The sequence below is a fragment of the Nerophis ophidion genome, linkage group LG14 (genome assembly GCF_033978795.1).
Source record: "Nerophis ophidion isolate RoL-2023_Sa linkage group LG14, RoL_Noph_v1.0, whole genome shotgun sequence".
NCBI classification, from domain to species: domain Eukaryota; kingdom Metazoa; phylum Chordata; class Actinopteri; order Syngnathiformes; family Syngnathidae; genus Nerophis; species Nerophis ophidion.
The window spans coordinates 16,553,474-16,571,355 of NC_084624.1; the positions used below are offsets into that span (position 1 = coordinate 16,553,474).

Sequence of the window (17,882 nt, forward strand, 5' to 3'; positions counted from 1 at the left end):
GTCATTGCTCTGTGACTCCTTCACAGGTTTCTTGCTTTGCTTGTCCTTGTTCTTCAGGTAGTCTTTCAGTTTCTCCGCTCGGTCCAAATACTGCATGCACTTTGCTCGAATGCTTTCCTTCGCTTTGTCGCTGTGGGCTTCATCTGCTCCAGCAACCAAAACATTCCGGATGAAAAAGTTCAGGCTACGATTGTGGCGGGCGGATGGTCAGAATGTGGTACTCACATTTAATGGCGTGTAGAAAATATTCCACGGCATGTTGGTAAAGTCGCAACGCCTCTTCGTAGTTCTTAGCCTTGTCTTCTTCTGTGGCTTTGGTCACAAGGTCGATCGCTTTCTGACATGGAACACGGTAAACATGAGCAACTTGAGAGCATTTCACTATGAATGCTACTTACAAATGAGATCAACTAAAGTTGTAACAGAACATGCATTCTTACTCGCAAACCCATTTCCCCACACGGTACACATCTCACGTGAGGGCCAGGAAGTTTTTATGGCATTAAAAACAGTTCAGACCTGCCTTTGCTTGCAGGAGTCATGGCTAGCAATACTGCCAATGAGGATCCAGAGCTTGACAACCCCCTTCTTTGGTTTGAGAAACTTAGGTCCTAATTTACTAAAGGTTTGCATGTACTAAAACCAGTGCAAACTTGATAGCTGATTTATTAAATGTGTGTAAAGTGGATTGCATCTTTGAAGTGAGCAGAATAAAGCGCGCCTTCAATTTTGCGTCTTTGTTTTCTTTAATATCCAGAATATATGCTGATCATCAAAACACCCACAATACTCGTCGGAGAAGATGCAAATATATCATAGACCACAGGCTATGCAAATCATCAATACCCATCACCGTTTTGCAAGCAATTTTAGGGTTTTATTGAGCACGTCTGCAGGCATGTGGTTTGAAATTAATGAAAAAGACTGAAAACCAGCCATGGATCTGGGTGCACAAGGTCCCTCCCAAAACTCCTGTTTTTTCAGCAATTGAACATGCAAGAATTAGCAAAAAAAAAAAAAACACCATTTAAAGATGTTTTAGTGTTTAAAGAATTGAAAAAATATCAATTTGGGCTTACAAGGTAGACAACTAAAATTAATGTTTTGGACAATGTTTCATTCAGACGCATTCATTTGTGCAAATGTGGCCAATTAGGCAAATTGTGGGTTTCCTGGACGTCATCTGTATCGCTAAAAGAAAAATGTAAGGAAGAGAATCCCAAAGCCATCTTCCGCTAGTTTTATCAATAAATAAATCGCCCGCTTGAATATTCCCTCTTCTTTTCTCCGACTGTTTTTCCCTAATCCCAGCCAATCGTGACTCATCATAGTAAACAAACCAACCAATCATGGATTTTCTTATACGTAAACCAATACTATATTGATATTATTATAATATTATTATAGTATTTTTATATTATATTATATTAATATATAATTTTATTCCATCCATCCATTTTCTACCGCTTGTCCCATATTATATTAAGATATATTATAGATCGAAATGCAGGGGTGACAAAATTTTTGACCATGACTGTATATACATATATGCATATGTATATTTATATATACACTATATTGCCAAAAGTATTTGGCCACCCATCCAAATAACCATCACAGATGCTGGCTTTTGAACTTTGCGCCTAAAACAATCTGGATGGTTATTTTCCTCTTTGTTCCGGAGGACACCACGTCCTCAGTTTCCAAATATAATTTGAAATGTGGACTCGTCAGACCACAGAACACTTTTCCACTTTGCATCAGTCCATTATAGATGAGCTCGGGCCCAGCGAAGCCAGCGGCGCTCCTGGATGTTCTTGGAAAATGGCTTTCGCTTTGCATAGTAGAGTTTTACCTTGCACTTACAGATGTAGCGACCAACAGTAGTTACTGACCGTGTTTTTATGAAGTGTTCCTGAGCCCATGTAGTGATATCCTTTACACACTGATGTCGGTTTTTGATGCAGTACCGCCTGAGGGATCAAAGGTCTGTAATATCATCGCTTACGTGCAGTGATTTCTCCAGATTCTCTGAACCTTTTGTTGGTTTTACGGACCGTAGATGGTAAAATCCTTAAATTCCTTGCAATAGCTCGTTGACAAATGTTGTTCGAAAACTGTTCGACAATTTGTTTACAAAGTGGTGACCCTCGCTCCATCCTTGTTTGTGAATTACTTAGCATTTCAGGGAAGCTGCTTTTATACCCAATCATGGCACCCAATCATGGACGGCGTGGCGTAGTGGAAGAGTGGCCGTGCGCAATCCGAGAGTCCCTGGTTCAATCCCTACCTAGTACCAACCTCGTCACGTCCGCTGTGTCCTTGAGCAAGACACTTCACCCTTGCTCCTAATTGGTGCTGGTTAGCGCTTTGCATGGCAGCTCCCTCCATCAGTGTTTGAATATGTGTGTGTGTACAATCAGGTGTCCTAATCACTTGTCCCTAGCCACAGGTGTATAAAGACTGTTTCTACGAACATTTGTGAAGAGCATGGAACTGTTATAGGATGCCACCTGTAGAACAAATCCAGTTGTGAAATTTCCTTGCTCCTAAATATTCCTAAGTCAACTGTCGGCTTTATTATAAGAAAATGGAAGAGTTTGGGAACAGCAGCAACTCAGCCATGAAAGGGTAGGCCACGCAAACTGACAGAGAGGGATCAGCAGATGCTAAAGCGCGTAGTGCAAAGAGGTTGTCGACTTTCTGCACAGTCAGTTGCTACAGAGATCCAAACGTCATGTGACCTTCCGATTAGCCCACGTACAGTACGCAGAGAGCTTCATGTAATGGGTTTCCATGGCCGAGCAGCTGCGTCTAAGCCATATTGTACATCACCAAGTCCAATGCAAAGCGTCGGATGCTTTATAATTCCACGAGTGTTTTGCAGCAGCACACGCACGACTGTGCCCTTTATATGGGCACTTAAACATGCAAAATGGTTTCCTTGGCTCATTTGTGCATGCTGATTTTAGAAATAATGTACACTTCATTGCACATCCCCATGTGGCTGAACATGTTGTAATTCTATGAGTGTTGGGTTTCAGCAGCACACGCTCTTTAAAAATGTTCCCAGGGCTCTGTGCAGGCTGGTTTTAAAGATAATGTATATGTCATTGTACATCAAAAGTATATAAAAATAAACATAATAGGAGGTGTAATTCCACCAAGTCAGCTTCTGCTGCTTTTTTCAGGCTTCTGATTGGACAAAATGTGCATGACAGCAAGGTTATGTGTTTGTTTGTAGACATACACTTTTGAAACTACTTGTGTGGACGGCGATTGCTTTACCCCAAATATGTGTTTTTGAAATTCTCTGTGTTTGTGTGGCCATGGCCTTAGTCTATGAGCATAAACTGATATAGGATACTTGGATGAGAGCCAAAACGCTTCTAAGACACAACAAACAGTCATGGTTCGATCGATTGAATGGCTTTTGAGTACAGTGAACTGGATGAATGAGAGCATCCATAGACAAACCATGTCTGTACCGTATTTTTCCGACTGTAAGTTGCAGGTTTTTCATAGTTTGGTGTGACATATACTCCGGAGCGACTTATGTGTCAAATTATCAACACATTACCGTAAAATACAAGATATTTAACTCATTCGCGGAAAAGGCGAAGAAAATGTCAGCAATCGTCACACACATGTCAGCAATGGTCAAATACACGTCAACCAATAAGAATTCGGCGAGGGAGGGTCATGGCAGAAGTGCATGTGGGTCATGGAATGCTAACTGCTATATGCTACTGCCATAGCTATTAAAATGGATCATTTCATCGTTGGCGGTAACTTATAAAAACTGAGAAGGGCTGAACAAAAATGGCACCAAAAAGGAAATCATGTACTGCAGATTACACAATATCAGATATTATTATTTATCTCATTCGCGGAAGAGACAAAGAAAATGTCAGCAATCGTCACACACGCGTGAGCAATCGTCACATACACGTCAACCAATAAGGATTCAGCGAGGGAGGGTCATGGCAGAAGTGCATTGTGGGTCATAGAATGCTAACTGCTATATGCTAAATGCAACTACAGTAGCTATTAAAATGGATCATTTCGTCGTTGGCGGTAACTTATAAAAACTGAGAAGGGCTGAACAAAAATGGCACCGAAAAGGAAATCGTGTACTGCAGATTACAAGCTGGACGTAGTGAAATATGCAGCCGAAAACGACAAGAGGAAGCGGCGCATACCTTTGGAGTTGGCAGAGTTGTTTAGAAGTGACATCGAGGTAGAAGATTTCATCAGATTTATCGATTAGGAGTGACAGATTGTTTGGTAAACGTATAGCATGATCTATATGTTATAGTTATTTGAATGACTCTTCCAATAATATGTTACGTTAACATACCAGGCATGTTCTCAGTTGGTTATTTATGCGTCGTATAACGTACACTTATTCAGCCTGTTGTTCACTATTCTTTATTTATTTTAAATTGCCTTTCAAATGTCTATTCTTGGTGTTGGATTTTATCAAATAAATTTCCCCCAAAAATGCGACTTATACTCCAGTGTGACGTATATATGTTTTTTTCCTTCTTTATTATGCATTTTCGGCCGGTGCGACGTATACTCCTGAGCGATTTATAATCCAAAAAATACGGTACTTGTGTTATTTATAGGACTTTTATTGGAAAATTGCCCACCAGCAGTTTGCAGTGGTTGTGTTTTATTTGACAAATCATAACAGGTGTTTTAACAAAATCTCAAACAGTTTAATCTTAGAAAATGGATGGATGGATGGATTTTGTTTGCATACTTTTACGAGATGAACAAAAGTATATACAACATAAAGTAGAAAAAAACACATCAATAATGAATAAAGCAAAACATGTTCTGGACCAAAAATCCCTTCATATTCCTACTGCTCGCGAGTGTTACCATAACTTAGTTATTGTGTAGAAATGTGGAGAAAATTAGTACAAATGTGCGTTTCATTCATTAATTTTGTTACAAAAAGATCAATTAGAATTATACATAATGTTGGATGTATAAAACATACAAACCCTTTATTTATTGAATCAAAAATACTGAAATTCAACAATTTGGTGCATTAGCAAACAGCTAAAATGATGTACAAAGCAAACTATACCGAAGAATGTACAATTCTTCTCAACAAAAGAAGAAAAATATAACCTTAGAGGAAAATCAAATTTGAAATATTTGTATTATCGTAAAACACTTAAAACCTTTAGCATATCAGTAAGCGGAATTAAATTGTGGACTGGATTAAGCAAATAAATCAAACAAAGCACCATTATGATCGAGTTTAAGAGACTGCGTGTGTTCACAAGATACACACGCAACAATAATGGTGATGACCATCTTGCACCCTTTTTTTATTTATTTTTGTGAGTTGGGAAATTGTGTTGGATGTAAATATAAACGGAATACAATGATTTGCAAATCTTTTTCAACCCAAATTCAATTGAATGCACTACAAAGACGAGATATTTGATGTTCAAACTCATAAACTTTATTTTTTTTTGCAAATAATAATTAACTTAGAATTTCATGGCTGCAACACTGTGTTACATCACATTTTCTTTTAACAACACTCAATAAACTTTTGGGAACTGAGGAAACTAATTGCTGAAGCTTTGAAAGTGGAATTCTTTACCATTCTTGTTTTTATGTAGAGCTTCAGTCGTCCAACCGTAGTCTCCGCTGTCGTATTTTACGCTTCATAATGCGCCACACATTTTTGATGGGAGACATGTCTGGACTGCTGGTGGGACAGGAAAGTACCCGCACTCTTTTACTACGAAGCCACGCTGCTGTAAGACGTGGCTTGGCATTGTTTTGCTGAAATAAGCAGGGTCGTCCATGATAACGTTGCTTGGATGACAACATACATTTGTTGCGCCAAAACCTGTATGGACCATTCAGCATTAATGGTGCCTTCACAGATGCGTAAGTTACCCATGCCTTGGGCACTAATACACCCCCATACCATCACAGATGCTGGCTTTTGAACTTTGCGCCTAAAACAATCCGGATGGTTATTTTACTCTTTGTTCTGGAGGACACCACGTCCACAGTTTCCAAATATAATTTGAAATGTGGACTCGTCAGACCACAGAACACTTTTCCACTTTGCATCAGTCCATCCTAGATGAGCTCGGGCCCAGAGAAGCCGGCGGCGTTCCTGGTTGTTGTTGATAAAATGGCTTTCGCTTTGCATAGTAGAGTTTAAACTTGCACTTACAGATGTAACGACCAACTGTAGTTACTGACAGTGGTTTTATGAAGTGTTTCTGAGCCCATGTAGTGATCTCCTTTAAACACTGATTTCGGTTTTTGATCTAGTACCGCCTGAGGGATCAAAGGTCCGTACTATCATTGCTTACGTGCAGTGATTTCACCAGATTCTCTGACCCTTTTGTTGAGTTTACGGACCGTAGATGGTAAAATCCCTAAATTCCTTGCAATAGCTCGTTGAGTAATGTTGTTCTAAAACTGTTCGACAAATTGTTTACAAAGTGGTGACCCTCGCCCCATCCTTGTTTGTGAATTACTTAGCATTTCATGGAAGCTGCTTTTATACCCAATCATGGCACCCAATCATGGACGGCGTGACGCAGTGGGAGAGTGGCCGTGTGCAACCCGAGTGTCCCCGGTTCAATCCCCACCTAGTACCAACCTTGTCTCGTCCGTTGTGTCCTTGAGCAAGACACTTCACCGTTGATCCTGATGGGTGCTGGTTAGCGCCTTGCTTGGCAGCTCCCTCCATCAGTGTGTGAATGTGTGTGCTAATGGGTAAATGTGGTAGTAGTGTCAAAGCGCTTTGAGTACCTTGAAGGTAGAAAAGCGCTATACAAGTACAACCCATTTACCATTTATTTATTTACCTGTTCCCAATTAGCCTGCACACCTGTAGGATGTTCCAAATAAGTGTTTGATGAGCATTCCTCAACTTTATCAGTATTTATTGCCCCCTTTCCCAACCTCTTTGTCACGTGTTGCTGGCATCAAATTCAAAAGTTTATTATTTGCAAAAAAAAAATGTTTATCAGTTTAAACATCATATATGTTGTCTTTGTAGCATATTCAACTGAATATGGGTTGAAAATGATTTGCAAATCATTATATTCCGTTTATATTTACATCTAACACAATTTCCCAACTCATATTTAAACGGGGTTTGTAAATATTATTTATGTATTTATTATTTGTTAACTTCCATCTGTCTGCTTGTCCCTTTTGGGGGACGCGGGGTGTGCTGGAGCCTATCTCAGCTGCATTTAACTTATTATGGGTGTATTATTTATGTATTATGTATTTATTCACTGTTCCGTTACAGCAGGGGTCACCAACCTTTTTTGAAACCAAGAGCTACTTCTTGGGTACTGATTAATGCGAAGGGCTACCAGATTGATACACACTTAAATAAATTGCCAGAAATAGCCAATTTGCTTGATTTACCTTTAATAAATAAATCTATATGTATAAAAGAAATGGGTATTTCTGTCTGTCATTCCGTCGTACATTTTTTTTCCTTTTACGGAAGGTTTTTTGTGGAGAATAAATGATGAAAAAAACATTTAATTGCACGATTTAAAAGAGGAGGAAACACGAAAAAAATTCAAATAAAATTTTGAAACATAGTTTATCTTCAATTTCGACTCTTTAAAATTCACAATTCAACAGAAAAAAATGAAAAGAAAAGCTAGCTAATTCGAATATTTTTATAAAAATAAAAAAAAGAATTAATGGAACATCATTAGTCATTTTTCCTGATTAAGATTAATTTTATAATTTTGATGACATGTTTTAAATAAGTTAAAATCCAATCTGCACTTTGTTAGAATATATATCAAATTGGACCAAGCTATATTTCTAACAAAGACGAATCATTATTTCTTCTAGAGTTTCCAGAACAAAATTTTTAAAAGAAATTCAAAATAATTAGAAATAAGATTTAAATTTGAATCTACAGATTTTCTAGATTTGCCAGTATAATTTTTGGGAATTTTAATCATAATAAGTTTGAAGAAATATTTCACAAATATTCTTCGTCGAAAAAACAAAAGCTAAAATGAAGAATTAAAATAAAATGTATTTATTATTCTTTACAATAAAAAAAAAAATACTTGAACATTGATTTAAATTGTCAGGAAAGAAGAGGAAGGAATTTAAAAGGTAAAAAGGTATATGTGTTTAAAAATCCTAAAATCATTTTTAAGGTTGTATTTTTTTTCTAAAATTGTCTTTCTGAAAGTTATAAGAAGCAAAGCAAAAAAAAAAAAATGAATTTATTCAAACAAGTGAAGACTAAGTCTTTAAAATATTTTCTTGGATTTTCTTATTCTATTTGAGTTTTGTCTCTCTTAGAATTAAAAATGTCGAGCAAAGCGAGACCAGCTTGATAGTAAATAAATACAATTTAAAAAATAGAGGCAGCTAACTGGTAAGTGCTGCTATTTGAGCTATTTTTAGAACAGGCCAGCGGGCTACTCATCTGGTCCTTACGGGCGACCACGTTGATGACCCCTGTGTTACAGAGAACAAGGAAATGGGGTAAAATTGCTATGGCAGGGGTCACCAACGCGGTGCTCGCGGGCACTAGGTAGCCCGTAAGGACCAGTTGAGTAGCCCGCTGGCCTGTTCTAAAAATAGCTGAAATAGCAGCACTTACCAGTGAGCTGACTCTATTTTTATTTTATCTTATTTATTTACTAGCATGCTGGTCTCGCTTTGCTCAACATTTTTGATTCTAAGAGAGAGAAAACTCAAATAGAATTTGAAAATCCAAGAAAATATTTTAAACACATAAATTCATTTATTGTTTTACTTTGCTTCTTATAACTTTCAGAAAGACAATTTTAGAGAAAAAATACAACCTTAAAAATTATTTTAAGATTTTTAAACACATATACCTTTTTACCTTTTAAATTCTTTCCTCTTCTTTCCTGACAATTTAAAATTTAAAACCCACCAGGCTGCACGAAACTTTTGGTGCCTTGTTGACACAGAAAAGTACAGTGGTGTATGCACAGCAGCTATGAAAGTTGCAACCCTGTTTGGTTCAACTTATCTTTGTGAATCAGCCTTTTGTGACATGAACTTCACCAAGAATAAACACAGAACACGCCTCACTTATGCACATCTGCAAGACTCACTCAGAGTTGCAGTGTCAAGTTACACATTAGAGCAGTGGTTCTCAACCTTTTTTCAGTGATGTACCCCCTGTGAAATTTTTTTTAATTCAAGTACCCCCTAATCAGAGCAAAGCATTTTTGGTTGAAAAAAATAGATAAAGAAGTAAAATACAGCACTATGTCATCAGTTTGTGATTTATAAAATTGTATAACGGTGCAAAATATTGCTCATTTGTAGTGGTCTTTCTTGAACTATTTGGAAAAAAAAAAGAAGAAAAAAAACTAAAAACTTGTTGAAAACTAAACAAGTGATTCAATTCTAAATGCAGATTTCTACACATAGAAGTAATCATCAACTTAAAGGCCTACTGAAATGAGATTTTCTTATTTAAACAGGGATAGCAGGTCCATTATATGTGTCATACTTGATCATTTCGCGATATTGCCATATTTTTGCTGAAAGGATTTAATAGAGAACATCCACGATAAAGTTCGCAACTTTAGGTGCTAAGAGAAATGCCCTGCCTCCACACGTCCTCACATTGTTTTTAATGGGAGCCTCCAACAAAAAGTGCTGTTCGGACGGAGAAAACGACTATTTCCCCATTAATTTGAGCGAGGATGAAAGATTCGTGTTTGAAGATATTGATAGCGACGGACTAGAAGGAAAAAAAAAAAAAAAAGTTATAAAAAAAACGCAATTGCATCGGGACGGATTCCGATGTTTTTAGAGACATTTACTAGGATAATTCTGGGAAATCCCTTAGCTTTGTATTGTGTTGCTAGTGTTTTAGTGAGTTAAATAGTGCCTGATAGTCGGAGGTGTTTGTCCATGGGTGTCTTGACAGGGCAGTGTTTCAGGGGAGTCGACGGCAGCTATGGACGACACAAGCTCAGCTGATATCCGGTAAGAGGCAACTTTTTAACCACAATTTTTTTACCAAAACTTGCTGGTTGACATTCGATAGGATCCATGTTCGCTTAACCGCGCTCTGATCCATAGTAACGTTTCACCTACAGGAATTTTAAACAAGGAATCACTGTGTGTTTGTGTGGCTAAAGGCTAAAGCTTTCCCACTCCATCTTTCTACTGTGACTTCTCCAATATTAATTGAACAAATTGCAAAAGATCCAGCAACACAGCTGTCCAAAAAACTGTATAATTATGCCGTTAAAGCAGACGACTTTTAGCTGTGTGTGCACGCAGCGCTCATACTTCCTAAAAACCCATGACGTCTTGCGTACACGTCATCATTACACGACGTTTCCAAAACGAAACTCCCGGGAAATTTAAAATTGTAATTTAGTAAACTAAAAAGGCCGTATTGGCATGTGTTGCAATGTTAAGATTTCATCATTGATATATAAACTATCAGACTGCGTTTAAAGTGCCCTCTTTGGGGATTGTAATAGAGATCTATCTGGATTCATCAACTTCATTCTAAACATTTCTTCACAAAAAAAGAAATCTTTAACATCAATATTTATGGAACATGTCCACAAAAAATCTAGCTGTCAACACTGAATATTGCATTGTTGCATTTCTTTTCACAGTTTATGAACTTACATTCATATTTTGTTGAAGTATTATTCAATAAAAATATTTATAAAAGATTTTTGAATTGTTGCTATTTTTAGAATATTTAAAAAAAATCTCACGTACCCCTTGGCATACCTTCAAGTACCCCACGCGTACCCCCATTTACGAAACCACTGCATTCGAGTACAACACACTAGTTAACAGCATGCAATGCCAGGCTTCCCACTAACTGACAAAGTAACAGATAACAGATTTGGTGTCCAGTTCAAAGTGTGACATAATTTATTTAAAAAATTGAGAGTTAACTTTTGTATTTTACATGAGTTATTATTTGTACAAACATGGTGCAAAGTAATTCATGATTTGTTAAAAAATGTTAGTGGCTAGCTAGTTAAAATGGGATATTGTGATTTCACAAGACTGTCTTAGAAGTGATCACTTGAAAATGTTCAATTTGAAAAATGTGCACTTAGAGCATGGGTGTCAAACTTTGGCACCCATGATTTGGCCCGCCGTGTAATTTAATTTGGCCCTTGAGGCAATATCAATTTAGCAGTAAAGCTGGCCCGCCGGTGTTATACAGCAACGGTGCCGCTGTAACACCGCATTCACCGTTAATACTCATACTAGCCAACCCTCCTAATTTTTCCCGGTAGACTCCCAAAGTTCAGTGCCCCTCCCGAAAATCTCCCGGGGCAACCATTCTCCCGAATTTCTACCGATTTCCACCTGGACAACTATATTGGGGGCGTGCATTTAAGGCACTGCCTTTAGCGTTCTCTACAACCTGTCGTCACGTCCGCTTTTCCTCCAAACTAACAGCGTGTCACACACACACACACACACACACACACACACACACACACACACACACACACACACACACACACACACACGTGAATGCAAGGCATACTATGTCAACAGCCATACAGGTCACACTGAGGGTGGCCGTATAAACAACTTTAGCACTGTTACAAATATGCGCCACACTTTGAACCCACACCAAGTAAGAATGACAAACACATTTCAAGGTGACTCGGTAAAAAATCTGGGTATTATCTTCGACCCAACTTTCTCCTTTGAGTCACACATTAAAACCGTTACTAAAACGGCCTTCTTTCATCTCCGTAACATCGCTAAAATTCGCTCCATTTTGTCCACTAAAGACGCCAAGATCATTATCCATGCGTTTGTTACGTCTCGTCTCGATTACTGTAACGTATTATTTTCGGGTCTCCCCATGTCTAGCAATAAAAGATTACAGTTGGTACAAAATGCGGCTGCTAGACTTTTGACAAGAACAAGAAAGTTTGATCATATTACGCCTATACTGGCTCACCTGCACTGGCTTCCTGTGCACTTAAGATGTGACTTTAAGGTTTTACTGCTTACGTATAAAATACTACAGGGTCTAGCTCCATCCTATCTTGCCGATTGTGTTGTACCATATGTCCCGGCAAGAAATCTGCGTTCAAAAGACTATAGAAGACTATAGAGCGTTTTCCGTTCGGGCTCCAGTACTCTGGAATGCCCTCCCGGTAACAGTTCGAGATGCTACCTCAGTAGAAGCATTTAAGTCTCACCTTAAAACTCATTTGTATACTCTAGCCTATAAATAGACCTCCTTTTTAGACCAGTTGATCTGCTGCTTCTTTTCTTTTTCTCCTATGCCCCCCCCTCAGGGAGGGGGTTCGGTCCGATGACCATGGATGAAGTACTGGCTGTCCAGAGTCGAGACCCAGGATGGACCGCTCGTCGGGACCCAGGATGGACCGCTCCCCTGTGTATCGGTTGGGGACATCTCTACGCTGCTGATCCGCCTCCGCTTGGGATGGTTTCCTGTGGACGGGACTCTCGCTGCTGTCTTGGATCCGCTTTGAACTGAACTGTCGCGGCTGTGTTGGAGCCACTATGGATTGAACTTTCGCAGTTTCATGTTAGACCCGCTCGACATCCATTGCATTTGGTCCCCTAGAGGGGGGGGGGTTGCCCACATTTGAGGTCCTCTCCAAGGTTTCTCATAGTCAGCATTGTCACTGGCGTCCCACTGGGTGTTAATTCTCCCTGCCCACTGGGTGTGAGTTTTCCTTGCCCTTATGTGGGTTCTTCCGAGGATGTCGTAATGGTTTGTACAGTCCTTTGAGACATTTGTGATTTAGGGCTATATAAATAAACATTGATTGATTGACATTTCGGGTGAACATTCGCACCGTAACACAACAGAACAAATACTCAGAAACCCTTGCAGCACTAACTCTTCCGGGAAACTTTCAGTAAACTGACCAATAATTAACGTTTTATTAATGCATTTTCTCTTGCTACTTCAAGGCTTGAATGTTTGGTTCATTCATTATTGTTATTTTATTTTCAAATTTATTATTAGCCTGTGGAAAAAAATGATATTTATCTCAGAAGATTGCAAATACAAAAAAGTCTTTAATTTTTATTTAAATTGTATTTGATATGCCATTGATATTTTTTTAATTATCATTAATATTATTATTTGAAACTGGAGTTTGCATGTCACTAAAGTTATATAAGCCTTGTTGTTCAATATTTAATGCAAAACTTGTTTGGGTCCCTATTAAAAGGTTAATTTGTTCAACCTTGGCCCGCGGCTTTGTTCCGTTTAAAATTTTGGCCCACTCTGTATTTGAGTTTGACACCCCTAACTTAGAGAAATATGAAAATAAAGTGTTGCACATTGATATTTATCGGTTTCTATATATATTTATTGTGAGAAATCATTAAGATGATCAGTGTTTCCACAAAGATAAATATCCTTAATTATTGCTAATAACATGGAGTGAAAGGTAAATTGAGCAAATTGGCTATTTCTGGCAATTTATTTAAGTGTGTATCAAACTGGTAGCCCATTGCATTATTGGTTATTTCTGGCAATTTATTTAAGTATGTATCAAACTGGTAGCCCTTCGCATTATTGGTTATTTCTGGCAATTTATTTAAGTGTGTATCAAACTGGTAGCCCTTCGCATTAATCAGTACTCAAGAAGTAGCTCTTGGTTTCAAAAAGGTTGGTGACCCCTGTGCTATTGTATGAAAAGGTGTAAGGTAAATAAGCTCAGCCTCTTCCTACTCCTTCTCGGACGTGCTTTAATGAAACAACTGGAACAATGTGATGCAGTAGTTTTGTATCTTATCCATACATACATACATACATTTTCTACCGCTTATTCCCTTTCGGGGTCGCGGGGGGCGCTGGCGCCTATCTCAGCTACAATCGGGCGGAAGGCAGGGTACACCCTGGACAAGTCCAAGTTCGAAAAAAAAACTGAAACTGAACTGAAACTGTGAGGACACCGTACCGTTACTTTACCGTTACACGCCTAGTATAAACGGAATCCCGTCCTTTTCACAACGAGACTGCGGCATCGAAACAACCTTCATGCAGTTTTAACACGCATCCAAACAACTATTGTTCGTCCATTTTACACCAGCTGCTGATGTTTAGCTCGCTGTGGCCTCAGCTGTTAGCACTCAAGCTAAGCTACCTTGACACAATCAGCCTACCTGCAATGTTGACGTTGACATTTCATCTCACACTTTCGCTCCCCACCTAGATTTACTTTCCTTCCACGCAGAATACAAGCGAATACAACATAAATCCTGGTATCGACATGACAATACAAAGCTAATCCTGTGATGTTTGCTAGCAAGCTTGACAGAATACTCAGCGCACAGTTAGTACATCCGGTTCAACCCTTCAAAGTAAGAGTAAAATAATATAAACCCACAAATCGTGACTAAACCAGATTGTCTTTCCGCCGACACGCGGTAGTAATTGATGGGATATGACGGGTCGGAAACCTTTTTGGCTGAGAGAGCCCATTCATCCATACATCCATTTTGTACCGCTTATTCCCTGGGGTCGCGGGGGGCGCTGGCGCCTATCTCAGCTACAATCGGGCGGAAGGCGGTGTACACCCTGGAGGAGTCGCCGCCTCATCGCAGGGCCAACACAGATAGACGGACAACGTTCACACTCTAGGGCCAATTTAGTGTGCCAATCAACCTATCCCCAGGTGCATGTCTGTGGAAGTGGGAGGAAGCCGGAGTACCCAGGGGGACCCACGCATTCACGGGGAGGACATGCAAACTCCACACAGAAAGATCCCGAGCCTGGGATTGAACCCAGGACTGACTGCAGGACATTCGTATTGTGAGGCAGACGCACTAACCCCTCTTCCACCGTGAGGCACTTTATATATACACACACACACATACATATATATATATATATATATATATATATATATAACTTGCACTTACAGATGTAGCAACCAACTGTAGTTACTGACAGTGGTTTTATGAACTGTTCCTGAGCCCATTTGGTGATATCCTTTACACACTGATGTCGGTTTTTGATGCAGTACCGCCTGAGGGGTCAAAGGTCCGTAATATCATCGCTTACGTGCAGTGATTTCTCCAGATTCTCTGAACTTTTTGATGATGTTACGGACCGTAGATGGTAAAATCCCTAAATTCCTTGCAATAGCTCGTTGAGAAATGTTGTTCTAAAACTGTTCGACAATTTGCTTACAAATTGGTGACCCTCGCCTCATCCTTGTTTGTGAATTACTTAGCATTTCATGGAAGCTGCTTTTATACCCAATCATGGCACCCAACTGTTCCCAATTAGCCTGCACACCTGTGGGATGTTCCAAATAAATGTTGGATGAGCATTTCTCAAATATAGCAGTATTTTTTGCCACCTTTCCCAACTTCTTTGTCACGTCCTGGCATCAAATTCTAAAGTTAATGATTATTTGCAAAAAAAAAAATGTTTATCAGCTTGAACATCAAATATGTTGTCTTTGTAGCATATTCAACTGAAGATTGTACTCTGTTTGGGCTTCACAGTGGCAGAGGGGTTAGTGCGTCTGCCTCACAATACGAAGCTCCTGCAGTCCTGGGTTCAAATCCAGGCACGGGATCTTTCTGTGAGGAGTTTGCATGTTCTCCCCGTGAATGCGTGGGTTCCCTCCGGGTACTCCGGCTTCCTCCCACTTCCAAAGACATGCACCTGGGGATAGGTTGATTGGCAACACTAAATTGGCCCTAGTGTGTGAGTGTGAAGGTTATCTGTCTATCTGTGTTGGCCCTGTGATGAGGTGGCGACTTGTCCAGGGTGTACCCCGCCTTCCGCCGGTTTTTGTAGCTGAGATAGGCGCCAGCGCCCCCCGCATCCCCAAAAGGGAATAAGCGGTAGAAAATGGATGGATGTATTCTGTTTATTTTTACATCCAACACAATTTTCCAACTCATATGGAAACAGGCTTTGTACAACGCTAAACATATTGTGTGGCGTACCCCAGAGGTCAATACTCGGACAAAAATTTTTCAATCTTTATATAAATGACATTTGTAAAGTTAGTTTTATTTGCAGATTATACAATTACATTTTGTTCAGGAGAGAACACACACAGCTAATACAAATAATAACAGGAGTATTGAATAAATTAAAAAGATGGTTTGACAAAAAACAGACTTTGAATCTCAGTGGAACTAAAATAAGGCTATTTGGTAACAGTAGGGTTAGGGCGTGGCCTGCGGACCTGCAGCGAAGCGGGGTGTGCCATTATCGACTTCAAGATCAGGGACAGGTGCGTAGATGGCCCAGCTGGACACATTAATCTAATCACCTTTCGTTCTTTTAAAGGCCTACTGAAATGAGATTTTCTTATTCAAACGGGGATAGCAGGTCCATTCTATGTGTCATACTTGATCATTTTGCGATATTGCCATATTTTTGCTAAAAAGATTTAGTAGAGAACATTGACGATAAAGTTCGCAAATTTTGGTCGCTAATAGAAAAGCCTTGCCTTTACCGGAAGTCGCAGACGATAACGTCACCCGTTGAGGGCTCCTCACATATTCACATTGTTTTTAATGGGAGCCTCCAACAAAAAGAGCTATTCGGACCGAGAAAACGACAATTTCCCCATTAATTTGAGCGAGGATGAAAGATTCGTGTTTGAGGATATTCATAGCGACGGACTAAAAAAACAAACAAACAAAAAAAAACCATCAATTCGGAAAAAAAAAGCGCGATTCCATTGGGACAAATTCAGATGTTTTTAGACACATTTACTAGGATAATTCTGGGAAATCCCTTATCTTTCTATTGTGTTGCTAGTGTTTTAGTGAGTTTAATAGTACCTGATAGTCGGAAGGGTGTGTCCACGGGTGTCTTGAGGCCAGTGTCTGATGGAAGTCGACGGCAGCTGTATGGACGGCACAAGCTCAGCTGATCTCCGGTAAGTGGCGATTTTTTACCACAATTTTCTCACCCAAAACTGCTGGTTGACATTTAGTCGGGATCCACGTTCACTTGTCCCTGCTTGACCATACTACCCTGAGCATCCCCAATCTCATCTGTTCTCAAAGCTAAGCAGTGTCTGGCCTGCTTAGTACTTGGATGGGAGACTGCCTAGGAATACCAGATGCTTTTGACCTTTGGACTCTCAGTTCCTTTTTTTTTTCACTCCCTGTTTTGTTACCATGACGACCAATCAGTTCACCTGTCTTGTCTCACACCTGTTTTCACTTATCATGTTCATTATTTAATCCACAGTTACCAAGTAGTCAGTCTGGCAACATCACCTCCTTCACGACCTCGATTATCTGCTTCATGCCTTGCTATGCTGTTCATTTTGTCCACGTAAGTTTTTGTCATTCATGCCATAGCACAAGTTTTGTTTCATATTTCTAGTTTATAGCCTTTGTGCTAGTCTTTTGTTTCATAGCCCAAGTTTTGTTCCTCCATTGTGAGCGCTTTTTGTTTGTTCCTGTTTTTAGTTTATGAGTAAATAAATTAAATATGTACCTACCTTCACACCGTTTCCACTCCATTTGCTTTGCACCTTGGGAAAAAAACCCAAGACCAAGTCCAAACCTGACACAGGGAGGGATTCAAGTTGCACCACTGGCCCAAAGATTCGAAAGTGGCAAGAAATCGGACGAGATTTGTTCAAAATACGAGGGTGTGGGGAAAGCCGACGAAATGGTCAGTCGTTTGTTCCGCACACTTTACCGACGAAAGCTATGCTACTACAGAGATGGCAAGATTGTGTGGATATCCTGCGACACTCAAAGCAGATGCTTTTCCAATGATAAAGTCAAAGAAATCTGCTGACAGACCCCCATTGAATGTGCCAGAGTGTCTGCACATTTTACCGGCGATGTTAAGGCAGACATGGCAAGGAGATGTA

At 39.5% G+C, this 17,882-nt stretch overlaps 1 protein-coding gene across 2 annotated transcripts in view; it reads right to left on the bottom strand.

The window, feature by feature from the left end:
* vps4a (vacuolar protein sorting 4 homolog A) overlaps nucleotides 1–14,382 on the bottom strand; it is a 55,934-nt gene extending 41,552 nt beyond the window's left edge. Inside the window, exons 1-4 of one of the 2 annotated variants that reach the window (XM_061919977.1) lie at nucleotides 14,182–14,382; nucleotides 6,653–6,761; nucleotides 226–337; nucleotides 1–143 (exon numbers count right to left, since the gene is read on the bottom strand). The exon at nucleotides 1–143 is cut by the window's left edge and continues 2 nt beyond it. In XM_061919977.1, coding sequence (XP_061775961.1) covers nucleotides 1–143; nucleotides 226–337; nucleotides 6,653–6,761; nucleotides 14,182–14,207 — 390 coding nt within the window. In that variant the 5' untranslated portion in view covers nucleotides 14,208–14,382. The remainder of the gene's footprint in view (nucleotides 144–225; nucleotides 338–6,652; nucleotides 6,762–14,181) is intronic. The other variant, XM_061919978.1, reaches the window with a different exon arrangement.
* Between the last annotated feature and the right edge of the window lie 3,500 nt (nucleotides 14,383–17,882).